At 39.2% G+C, this 13,540-nt stretch overlaps 1 protein-coding gene across 7 annotated transcripts in view; it reads right to left on the reverse strand.

The window, feature by feature from the left end:
- Positions 1-3,603, reverse strand: part of sbf1 (SET binding factor 1) — a 60,593-nt gene extending 56,990 nt beyond the window's left edge. For all 7 annotated transcript variants that reach the window (XM_053241666.1, XM_034313061.2, XM_034313065.2 and 4 more), the window contains exon 1: positions 3,375-3,603. In XM_053241666.1, the coding sequence (XP_053097641.1) occupies positions 3,375-3,429 (55 nt within the window). In that variant the 5' untranslated portion in view covers positions 3,430-3,603. The remainder of the gene's footprint in view (positions 1-3,374) is intronic.
- Positions 3,604-13,540: the final 9,937 nt, after the last annotated feature.

Genomic DNA, 13,540 nt, shown 5'->3' on the forward strand with positions numbered 1-13,540 from the left:
GACGACTATTGTCCTTATCATTATTCAGGCCTCGACTGTTCAGAGCCTTTATGAAGGAAGAGAGGAGGAGGAGGAGGAGAAGGAGGAGAAGAGGGTCAGGGTGGAGCAAGAGCACAACAAAACCCCAAAAGGCTTTTCACGCTCACTTCCAAGCTCGGCTCGCAGCATTTTTTCGGATCCCCGCCCGAAACGGCCCGGGCATTACATGGACAATATCGAGGCTTGCTTAACTCTCTTTTCCCCAGAGCCCACTCTCTCACTTCCTGTTTGCAAGCCCCTCGGTCAGAGGATCCTATTCTGCACTGGAGGATGGAGATCCAAACAATGTTGCAGTTTCACAACTTTTACACACTCCACCCTGACTGTGCATTCTCACCAAATGTAAGCCAACTGTGAGAGTTCTTTAGAAACCTGAGGCATTATTGCGATAGTACTCGGCAAATCAGCTGAGACGCTGATAAGGGCTGTTTATACTCATCACAGCATAGATGTGGACACATTCTAGTCTTAGACACTGCATAATTACTAACACAGAGCGATTATTCTGACAAACCTGCCAAGCACATGGTTCCTGTTGGGAAAAACAACCGTGGCTATCATCACCTCCATACATGACACATTCCTCTGATGTCACACATACCAGAAAGCAGATGAAGCAACACTTAAACAAGAGATGAAGAAACACTTAACGATGACGTTTAAAGACGCACCGACTCGAGCTGAGCAATGTGAAGATATAACATCCATGCTGTGAGAAATGAACCTGCAATACACATTTCAGCTATTGCAATATCTTTTTATAATATTTTGGTTTTTGTAAGCTGTAGAATGTAAAAATTGTTTACAGATGTTTTTCCTGGCAGTTTGTTAGCAAACCTGAATATCATGAGACACACTGTGTATCGTAGAAATGTCTTCAAGTATCTTAATATGATATCAACGTCTCTGGTGAATTCTCTAATCTGATCGGTCAGAAGAAACTGATTATTATTATTATTATTATTATTATTATTATTATTATTATTTACAACAGCAGCTCTGATAACAGTGCTGGCTGTTTTAAAAAAATCAAATCACAGTTTGTTTTTTTTTAATTAATGCTACTACTACATTTTCGTTTCTATAGCAACAGCTATTTCACAAGGACTTGTCACATAACCTAGTAAACTAATGACAAATGGATTAAAATTATTAGCATGTTGTTATTTAACGAAAATGTTCATTTTACATTTATGGAAGGAGTCTCCAGTGTCAGAGCTTTGTAAGAGTCAGTAAGTTTTCCGCTACAGATGCTTGATGCTGAAGCAGGAACGACTGTACCACAACATGAAATATGACCCAAAGGTATGACGTGACGTTCTTTAATAACTAAAAAATGTCATGGTTAGCAAACTGCTATGGTATAAGAGGGATAAAACACTTCAGGATGTGCTGCAATCGGAAAATAATCAACTGTGGAGTGGTAACAGTAACTCCGCTTCACGTCAGGCGTCATATCGTTGATTATTTTCCTATAACTGCACATGCTGAAGTGTTTTATTTCTTGCATACTGACTTTATACAGACCTAAAACTTCAGATCAGCATTGGACCAGATTTGATATATCTGATTTTCACTGTGTGTGTGTTGTATGTTGACTGAAACATATACGTGGACACAAATTGCCTTAAAGCACGCCAATAAAAGCTTAAAGAGATCGAAATGACATCAGTTTTGGATCAGTATCATGTGACGGATGAGACCCGGAGGTCAGATGTCAAAAAATGGAGCATCACCTAGTGAAGGAGTGACAAACATCGGAGCACCATCGCTTGTCATTCCTACTCCTACACACACACACACACACACACACACACACACACACTCTTACTTTAAAGGCTGTTGATCGCTGAATGACTGTTACTTTCTCTCCAGCAGCAGAATTAGTGCATGATGCTAGCTGCTGATGCACAGTCCTTGCGGTTTTAGTAACATCCAACATGCAAAACAAAAAACGATTCTTAACAGCACATGATATGCCTAATTGTACCGTGGAGGGCCAGATTTCCCTACGCCGCAGCTACTATCCCGGGAATGTCCCCTGAGTGAACCAGAAGTGCAATCGGGACTGCTTTCTTTCATGACACCTCGGCTGTTGATGTACGCCCCCAAAAGTCTGCTGTGCAGATGATGTGATGTGGTCTGTGTGGAAACAAGGCTGTCGACTAGAAACAGGAAGGCAAGGCCGTGTAACATCCTGCCACATGCTTAAGCCATATACTTTCATGCAGGAGAGTTAAGAGAAACCTCGCTACATTATCGCTTTGGCTTTGAGCTGCTGCCATGTCAGTGTGCTTCATAAATAAGATCCAGACACAAACCTGGATATAAATAGGCTAGAAGTGGAAGCAGTTTCCATTTACATCTCTGGCTGAGGAGTTGTGAATAATTTATTGCTTAATAAGGAGGTTGTATGGCCTGAATCTAGGCCACAGGGTCCAAATCATCCTCTGAACAATAAAACCAGGGAGAAACTGGAGATGCTTTCAGAAAGAGGAGGGTGAAAAGGATGAATAGGATGAATAGGATGGACTGTAAGAATCTTTAATCTAATTAACATTATGCATGAGGGGAAAAAATAATGCACATGGTTAAATCATTATTCAGCACTATCTCCACTAAGCTGTGAAGTCGACCTGACTGCGTCAAAACTACTCGAAGAAATCAGAGGCGTGTGGCTTCAGTGTGAAAACTCTAAAGCAAGCAGGCATAGAATTTAACCCGGGTTATTTCTGCTGCATGTTTGCACAATAGCGGGATTGATAAACCCGGGTTAGTGAAGTCACACAACACATTTCCGCCTCTCAAATCCTCCCTCGCTCATGTCAAACATTTCAAACGCTTAACATTTCTACCAAGTCGTTTCCACAAGTCTGTCACCAAGCCATAGGATTAAAACTCTCCTTTCTGAGCCCCAAAGGCCTTCTACATCCGCGGTCCAGAGTTAAACGAGCCGCCCGAGAATGAATCAGCTGGTGCGGGACGCTGCTCTGTCCCGGGCCGCTCCGTCCGTCCCCACCTCCCGCCTTCCCCTCCCTCCTGCTCCTTAGTCTCCGTCTAGCAGCGGCTATTAGCTTACCCAATCCCAAATCCCTCCCATATTCAACCTAGTGCACTAAACAGAGCCTATACGGCATTAACACACACCCTATACAGTGCGCTTGTACAGGGAGAAAGGGGCGATCTGGCATTCATCCACAGCTACATAGTTAGCATAACAACGTAACAGCCTAGCATATCGAGGAAAGGAAAAACAGTCTGTCTGTCTCTCTCTCTCACTCACACTCACACACACACACACACACACACACTCTCTCTCTCACTCACTCACTCACCCCTCTTATCGAGATCGTAGCCGACCACGACGAAATAATCCGCAAGCCTGGCCATCCTCGATTCCGGGGCTACAGGCCTTTCTCGTTGTCCACTTTCCGTGCGCGGTGGATATTCCGTTCACATTCTGAAAGCAGCACAAACAGCAGGCTGGGCGACAGCAGCATCCTTCCAGCAGCAGCTCGCCGCCATACTGTAGCTGAGCCGTGCCCTGACAGCGGCGCCACGCGCGCATGCGCACTAACACCCTCACAGGAAGCATGACAGGAATGAGCGACCAATCTTTTTCAGATTCATATTTTTTCAGATTCACATTATTACTATTATATATATATATATATATATATATATATATATATATATATATATATATATTTTTTTTTTTTAAATTATAGATTTTTCAGTTTAGTTTTCCAGCACACATTTAAATGTAACAGAAAAATGTTTGTATGTCAGTAAAGAAAGCAGCAGATTACATAAGAGACACTTTTCAGACAAAAAAAAATAATGAAGGCTGCTGGGTTTTGCTGCAAAAATAAGCGAGTGTGACAGTCAAAGTCTCCAGAAGAACTGTGGCTGCTTCTGCAAGATGCTCAGTAACACTTACAGCTCATTTCCTTACAAAACTGCACATATATATGTATATATATATATATATATGTATGTATATACATACAAACACATATACACATACACAGTGGGGCTCAAAAATCTGAGAGCACTAGTGAAAATGCTTCTATTTTGCATTCTTTTCTAATTTAATACAAGAATTTTCATTTCAGATTATATTATCAACAACAACTTGAGTGAAAAGTAGAATCTTTGAAATATATACATGAATTTCAGAGTTTCTTAGTATTTGGTACGTCCACTTTCTGCTTTAACGACAGTGTGTACTCGAGCTGGCACAGACTCCACAAGTTTGTGCAAAACCTTATGATCCATTTTAGATTAAATCCATCAGTGTGTCGTCTGAACACATGCTTCAGTATAAGAGATTAGGCATGAGGAAGATCTGATCTTTTGTACAAAGCAGTTAACAAGGTCTATATTACACACTTGCTTACATTTAAATAGGGACCTAGAAATAGTGCAGAATCTTGAATATTATATATATAAGATATTGAACATGTATTTACTTTGTTTTAAATATTTCAAAATTCTAAAACTTTCTGTTTATTTCCACTTTTAAATTAAAAAAAAAAAAAATCCCAGATGTTCAACATGGTCTCAGATCTTTGGACTCACCACAACTTTTATAAATGAACAAATAACCTCAGGTGACAACAAAAAACCACAACAGATTTCAATACGTAGTCTTTGTTTCCCCAAAACATAAACCAACATTCAGAAACCAGGTGAGTAAAAAAAAAGTACATCCTTCCTACTTCCACAATCATTAAGAGAGTAATCAGCAGCCAGGTATTGCTAATGAAATGCACAAGATTAGTTAATCATCAAGAAGAGGGAAGCCCTCTAAAAACTTTTATAAGAAATTTTGGCAGTTTGGTGTTCTGGCTCACTCAGGTGTGTGTCTACATCATGCCAAAAAGGAAGAACATCAGCCATGACCTCAGAGAAGCAATTGTTTTCATGTGATTAGCTAATGTAATAGTCAGTGACTCAAATACACTGGCCCTGGAGCGGGACGTTGTTTCCTAGTATTAGCCTGTGCAATACTGCTTTAAAAAAATGACACAGGGATGAATCTGTTTTAATATATTGCAAAGTAGACCTATATAATAATGTGTTGTATACTCCTAATGTGAACATATGGTTAATGAGAGAAAACTTACTACCCATTCGTTTAATTTGGCCTGATTTATTCTAGAAATGGTTGATTTTCCCCTGTATTTTAAATGCTAGACTGCTGTGTAGAATGTGCATTCTGCACAATTATGCCCAGCATACAGTATGTGTAATCACTAATCAGACCACCCTTTATAATATGAGTATCCACAGGTAATTGGCCAGGCTAAATCTGCGCTGAGAATGAATATGACTCCCAAATGAATGTTGACACCCAAATACACACTATACAGCATATGTTACATACCTGCTTTACGGTATACACACCTACTCAAAGTGCTGCTGGTATCTGATTTCAATATTGCATAAGGGTGCAACGCCCAAAGTAGACTTGTGATATGTCATCATTGCTTTAGGTGCAGCCCCACACACACACACACACACACACACACACAAGCACACCAAGCAGGTGCAGGAACTTGTGCCATGCTTGATGTTGTTCACTGGAAGCATAGGCAAAGCAAGCACCACGAATGCTTTACATAGGTGTCAGAGTCTTGCTTTCGCATGAGAGGAAAAGGCTGAAACTCCCCTCCGGATATCCCTCGAATCAGAGGCTTGCGTCCTTGTCTGTCAGATACTTCTGAAAGAATTCCAACACTTCCTGTGTAGAAGGTCCTTTGACCCAGTGTACTTATCAGGCCAGGACTACAAACATTCCCCATGCACCGTGCAATGCTATGAAGCACTATTTGTGTTCAGAGGCATTTACTTTCACTAACTTCTTGCTGTTTGTTTTGTTTGTCAGTATAGTAGCGCAGAATCTGGGACAGCAATCAACTGTAACCTAATGCCCTGAGTAATCCCACAGTCAGCAAACACTGATTGCTCTACAATGCAGTGTAAAAAAGTGACTGGACGGGAAATGCTGTTGAGAGGCATGTCAAATTTCACGAGGGATACAGAAGAACAGAGCTCTCTCTACGATGTGCAGTGGTCCAAAAAGTTTAATTAAAGATGAGAAAATTAATCAGACACAATAAGAAAGGAAGGATAAAGATGGGACATGCTTTCCCAGTTCAACAATGCATGCACCGTGATCGAGTTTCCAGCATTACCTTGGGAAAAAGCATTGGCAGTAATGAAGTCTTGCATACAGCTGGACTGTCGCCATATCCAGTTCCCCTCAAGAGCTTTTACTGCTGCGCTGCCAGGTCTTATTTCTGCACTTGCAAGCTTTTAGGAAAGACTGGAAGAGTAGTGTATGCATACGTAGCTCTATTCACAGGTTTGTTTGATCAAATAAGCAAGATAAGGGAGAAATGCAAAAAGCTTCAAAATGTAAATGAAAAATTTTCATTAAAATCCAAATATTGCATATTCATCATAAAAAATAAAAGATTTCATAAATGTTAAATAATAGTCCAATCAGATTTCATTTCAGGTGGATTTCTGTAACTGAATTCTTACAAAGGCACTTGATTTCAGACCAATTTAGAGTCGCCAATCCACCTACTGGCATGTTTTGGGAGGTGGGAGGAAACCAGAGAACCCAGAGGAAACCTGAAGCTGTGAGGTGACCCACTGCGCCGCCATGCCACCCACCAAAACTTAAAAACTTCAAACCAAAACAAAACGTTAAAAACCTAGACCACAATCTTCCAAATCTTATTTATTCATTTATTCATGTTTCCTCTAAAGGAAAAATCTTCCTAGTGTATCACTGCTACTGCTTTTCCACTTAAATCAACCACTGGTGGATAGTCTACAGTTTACAGAAAATTTGCACACTTTTCTAGTTATATGTTGCTGTGACTACACAAATCCAAACTATGTTCAGTTCCTTTCAGCTGTTCTACATTATGTAATCTGTCTAGTATTGTACACCGTCATGTATTTGCACTTCATGTAGTCCTGTGTACCATGCTATTATATTGCGTGTCACACCATTGTCCTTAAAAAATGACAATAAAACCCACTTGACTTTAATTTGACCTGATTTATTTTATTTTATTTTATTTTACTTGCTTGGCTTCACTTCAGCTGAACAGATTTGACTTGACTTAACCTCACTTGACTTAACTTGACTTAACTTGACTTAACTTGACTTTACTTGACTTGACTTGACTTTATCTGATTTGACTTGACTTACTATAACATCCCTTGACTTTACTTGACTTGACTTCATTCTATTTGTCTTGACTTCACTTCTTTGATTTGATTTGACTTAATTTGATTAGTACATGATTTGACTTGATGTGATTTGACTTGATTTGATTTGCTTTAACTTGACTTGAGTTGAACTTGACAAGACTTGGCGTGACTTGGTTTGACTTGCTTTTCTTAACTAGATATGACGTGACTTGATTTGACTTCACTTGCTTGGCTTGACTTGACAAAGTCCAAAGTCTTAGCATGTCATATATCAGAAGGTAGAGTAATATGTAAAGTAACCCCAATGCAATGTTTCTTTTATTATTCGTTATTTTTTTTCAATAGTAGGCAGTAGTAAACAATGTAGGCTTGTTTAAGTCTTTCACCAAGGTCCTGAGTTACAGGTATTGTTATAAATAATGACTAGCTATGAAAGGAATAAACCCGGAATTAACTGACACGCAGTGCACACTCAGAAATTTAGGGGTGTATGTGTGTATGTGTGTGTTTGTGTGTGTCTATGTGAGTGTATTGATCTTGGGGAAAGCTTGGTATATGATAATTCAGAGTAATGTGTGCAGCACATTGGGAGCACAGAGCACGGTGCTGTCTCTCCGGATACCAAAGTCACATGACATCCTGTCGATAGACCAATAGACAGGAAGAGGGCTGCTTGCTTGGTGAAAATCTTTGCTCATCTTCCATAGTGATACCTTTCTACCTCACCACAAGTGATGATAAAATACATCAAAGTTTTCAGAACTGTCACATTTGCTCAGACAATCCTATTGGTGCTGGTGTTTGTCTATCATTTCAGCTAGGCATCATGACTAGTTTTTTTTTGTGTGGAGACTATAGTTTAATCTGCAGTACTTTACTATTTTCTGAGCTTTTTGAAAGGAAGGTAAAGGTTCAAGTTTCACACTGAGCTTGCTTCACCTGCTTTCCCCACCCATCAACTAAGCAGCATTGCTCTGCGAATTCTTTGTGTACTGTAAATATACTCTGCATGGACAATGATACTTTGTGTTTTGACTGCAAATACAGTACGAAGCATCACATCTTGCCTGAGGGTGTCTAACATTAATATTATAATCACATACCATAGTGGTTTACAAGAGTGTTTGCTGTCAAATTGGCTTGACAGGATGACACGGAAACATAAACTTCTAAAGAATATAAATCATTATAAAGTGAATGGGGGCCTGTTAAATGTTCCACACTCACACACCCCTTGAAAGGAGGCCAAATACACACACAAAAAAATGGCCTTGTCTCCATGGTGTCATGACCAGCTGAAGGAAGAAGCACTCTAATGCCGGTTACGCAGGTTCCTGATGAGTTCTGATATACAAAATTCATCCTCATTCATCTTTTATACCGACTGTTCATCTGATCCTCTTTTATACAGTGTCTTATGTCCCCAGATCCATTCACTCCTAGTAAGTTCTGGAAACACAGTCATTGTACCCAGGAGGTCACACCCACAACCAACTGCCCAACCAAACTGCATTCACACAAACACACACACACGCACACACAGGTCTGTGGTTGATTTCTGAAAGGGCTCATACCCGGTCTTGTGGTAACATGAACCCTTCTAAAGAAACCTGAGAGCAGACTGTCAAGGTGAACTTGATTAAAAGCCATATAGATGAACTTTATGATATGTCATTGTAAAAACGTGTTAGTTAGGAAAAGAGGGCAAAACTATTATTATTACATGACATTTAAATATATGTCATGTGTCTCAGCAATGCGGTCTGCCAATTTGAGAACGATTCTGCAAAAAATCAGAAAGGTCAAATCAGTTATTCATTCATTCATTCATTCATTCATTCATTCATTCCTCATTCATCATGGCCAAGGTTGTGGGCAAGCTTGATTTCAAGAACACTGGGTGCAAGGGGGGAATACACACATTCACACACTCATTCATGCCTAAAGGTAATTTAGAATCATGAATTCACCTACTGGCATGTTTTTGGAAGGTGGGTGGAAATGATTTGATCAGTGCAAATGTATTGAAAGCCTAAAAAAAAGGTTCTGCATGCCAAAAGAAATAAAATGAGTAATCTTAAGAGCTGCTTTGCCAAGATAGAGAAACCGGCTGATCATGAATGGGTAGAAGTTGGCTGTATTTCTAATTGACAGCTAATGAGACCAGTAATGTTATAAAACAAATTGTTTGGATCAGTGGTCATTATTAGGTTATTTGGTGTGTCAGGATTTCACTTTTTTTTATAGATAACTTTTGCTGTAACATGCCAAGTGGAATAAAATGGAAGGAAAGTGAGCTGTTGAACTAATATGGATAAAATGGGATTATGGGAGGCTGTGTGTGTGTGTGTGTGTGTGTGTGTGTGTGTGTGTGTGTGTATGAGTCCAAGAGCTCATGGGCTCAAGAGGTAAACAAAAGCATTGCAATGTGTTTGGAGTTCACTCTGTAGACAATAGAACCTAAATTCTACCAAAAGCCAAACCGAAAGCTGTACCTTTAGGTTTTCTGACAAGAGAAAGTCTTCAAGATGGAGATAAGTGATAACAGGAACTAACTTGTTTCATGGATGTTACACAATATTGACGTGTTGTTCTTTAATAAATAAATAAATGTTAGTTTTGGGAAATCGGTGTGGTATAAGAGGAATAAAACACTACAGGACATGCTGTTATAGGAAAATAATCAACTTTGGCATGGTAAAAGGAACTCCTAAAAGAAACTGCACTTTGTGTTGGACAGCCTCTTTGATTATTTCCCTATAACTGCTCTCCTTAAAGTGTTTTAATGCCTTCCTAGTTTCTGTGTTAAAGAGTCTTGAGTTTATCTTAAAAAAAGGATTTGTTTGTTCAGACAAATCACAAGCTTTTGCACTAGAGTTCAAAAAGAGACAAATTGATGTTTGACGGGAATTCACTTCTGCATCCTACCAGTAAGAAGGAAGTCAAAGATTGACCCTAGTTCATGGAGCTTGTTTTTCTTTTATAAACAGTTGAGAAATTATGTTTTTTTTTTCCCCGCTGATCATAATCTTAGTTTTATCCCACATGGGAGCATCCAGTTTGTTGTTCGTATGTCCTTCACATCCTGTACGCAAATTTATAAATATAGAGGATTGATGTTTTGAGCTTCACTAGATGGCAGCACACAGAGTCAAATGTTTCATGGCTTCTGCACTATAAAACACTACCACTAGGGTTAACATGTCTGTGAAAGTGAAACAGCATCTCCTTTCACCAGAAGGAAATTAATAGTAAATTATTTGCCACTTATTAAGACACTATTAAGTGGTGGTATGGCCTCATGGATGCACAGTAAATTCATTTCTCAACACATTCTCACATATGATACATGTCTGCAAACATTCTGTTAAATCATTGCTTTTTAAACTATTTCACAATCATTATTTGTTTATGATTGATAACCCAGACTCAGCCTGACTCTGCTTTATATCAGTTTCCTGCTTGGTAATCACAGCGCTTGACCCTTTGTGCAGTATGCAAGTTAATTAGTCTGAGCCTGGCACTCATTACACTGAGTGTCAAGTTCTTTGTTTGCATTTTGTTTTCCGAGCAACCAGGCCTGTCTAAAGTACAAGTCAGACATACGGCACTTTAAAGGTAGTACTTTAAAATATCTTAAATAACTTGGCTTAAATAACTTATTTTTTGAAAAAAATGTAGCTCAAACACATGAAATCCTTTTTTTAGCAATAGTTTCTTGTTTGTAATAATTAAAAGAATCTATGTTTGGCTAGTTGTGCTAAAGACTCTCTACGAAAGCTGCCTCCATAAAAGCAACTTCTTAGAAAGAAAAGTGGTGAGACACCACGTGCAAAAATCATTAAAGAGTCTACCCACAAGCTTTTACACAACAACAGGTGATAAGGTTCCATCTGACCGAGCTCTAGATTACCTGAGCTGCCAATCACGTTCATTCACTTGCATACTTCTGGAAGAATCCAGACACAGGTTTTCTTTCTTTCTTTGATTAGTGTCAAGGAGAGTGAATTTACTGTGTGATTAAACCGTCCAGAAATAGGTAACTCTGTAAACTGAAATTGTACATTCGAGTGCATGTTTGTGTACCCTTAGGACAAAATGAAGAAGACATTTGGTTTGGGTTCAGAAATTGTCCTTTATTATCACAAATAGAAAAAATAGGCAAATAGTATCAAGTCTAGGCTTGTATTGTCATTTCTCACACACAGTAGTAATAATAGGAATGAATTATAGTTCCCCCAGAATCACAGTGCTACAATGAACATTGGGCAGCATGAAACATCAGACAACTATACACTATACATTATACAATAGACAATATGGTAAAGAAAATATGTGGTAAACATTAAGCACTACAGGAAACCAAAAACTCTATTGCACAGTAGTGGTGATGATGTTAACACTGTTGATAGTTCAGAGTGTATGTGTGTACATCTTAATAGTAAAAAAAAAAATCCATTCAAAAATTTGCATCTCACTTTCGGAACATACCCTATATGGCAAAAAGTATATTGACAAAAGTTTATTAAATTTATAATAACCTCCACTCTTCTGGGAAGGGTTTCCACTAGATTTTGGAGTGTGGCTGTGAGGATGTGTGCACATTCAACCACAAGAGCATTAGTGAGGTCAGACGCTGATGTTAGGTGAGGAGGTCTGGGATGCAGTTCCAGTTCATCCCAAAGGTGTTCAGTGGGGTTGAGGTCAGGGCTCTGTACAGGTTCCTCGAGTTCTAGCACTCCAACCTTGGCAAACCATGTCTTCATGGAGCTTGTTTTGTGCACAGGGGCATTGTCATGCTGGAACAGGTTTGGGCCTCTTAGTTCCACTGAAGGGAAATTGTAATTTTACAGCATACAAAGACATTCTATACAACTGTGTGCTTCTAACTTTGTGGCACCAGTTTGAGGAACAACCACGTATGAGTGTGATGGTCAGATGTGTGTGATGGTCAGTGTATAGACATTGTCTATTAACTTTATCTGTTAACTTTAGGCCTTTATGACAGCCTCCTTCACATCTTCTAGATACTCTCAGACCCTCAAATATTCAACTTGTATCCCATCACCATGCACATTCTTTCTGGAGTTCTCAAACATTTTGCAGCCTAGGGAATCCTTCCAGTGAAAAAAATAAATTCCACAGACCCCCTTATGATAATAGCACCGATTAACATTATAAATATAATCACTCACTCACCTGGTCATGGTCACTGTTGAGTCTATCCCGGAAACATTCCCGTTACACTGTTACCACCGTGCGGTTGATTATTTTCCAATAACACACCTCCTGAAATTTAATCCTGAAAACTTTTCCTGAAAAAAAGAATTTACGGCTTTGCCTCTGAATGTTCCAAAGTGCTGACACTGGTGACTCCTTCCAAAAATGTTAAATAAACTTCTCCTTACAGAAAACATCACCAGAATTCACTGTGTAAACTGCTATAAAATGATAACGTACTGTAATCAGTGCTTTAATATAAACCTGTGATTTTAACTACTGAGCTACTCTTAAAGACAATTACTCAACACCTTCTTCAACACCAATCAGATATGTGTAAGAGCATAAGTGCTATGGTGTAAAGAAAATGCATTTATCAATGTACCTTCTCCATAGTTTAGCAATTATGGTCGAAATATATACATATGTGTGTGTGTGTGTGTGTGTGTGTGGCATCAGTCATCTTAATAATCACAACAGCAGAACTACTGGGGATTTATTTGATACTTGAACAGATGTGGATGAATGCCACATGTTTGTTTGTTCTTTTCAGAGCCTCTGCAGCTCAACAGCAAACTTGTGAGATGTCTCTTTAAGGGAATCACAGACTGCAGTTACTCATGTGGACTAATCAGAAAGCTGAACACAAACAGTGGATGACAGATCAGAAGGGCTGATTATTCATTTTTACCCAACACCTTGGCACTGACCCACAGTTCTGATGTCACTTGATTGTGGTTACGTGAATGTAAATAGGTCAGAGAGCTCTCACTGACCTGGTTAGGAAGTTCCACTCTTCCTGAAACTCAATTAATTCATTTAAGATGGTCACCAAGCACCATTAATATGATTGTCTCTGCCTCACACATGTCTGACAGTGTTGCCACAAATGTGAACTTTATAACTAGGTCAAAAGACACTGTTAGACGTATGTGAGACAGTGACAGTCAAAACAGTGATGGTCAGCAGCTGAAAAGAATACACTGAGTTTAAGTGAGTGGAAGTTCCTAACCAGGTCAATGAGAGGTCTCTGGATGTGCTAGAG

This window comes from Pangasianodon hypophthalmus, chromosome 18 (genome assembly GCF_027358585.1).
Source record: "Pangasianodon hypophthalmus isolate fPanHyp1 chromosome 18, fPanHyp1.pri, whole genome shotgun sequence".
NCBI classification, from domain to species: Eukaryota; Metazoa; Chordata; class Actinopteri; order Siluriformes; family Pangasiidae; genus Pangasianodon; species Pangasianodon hypophthalmus.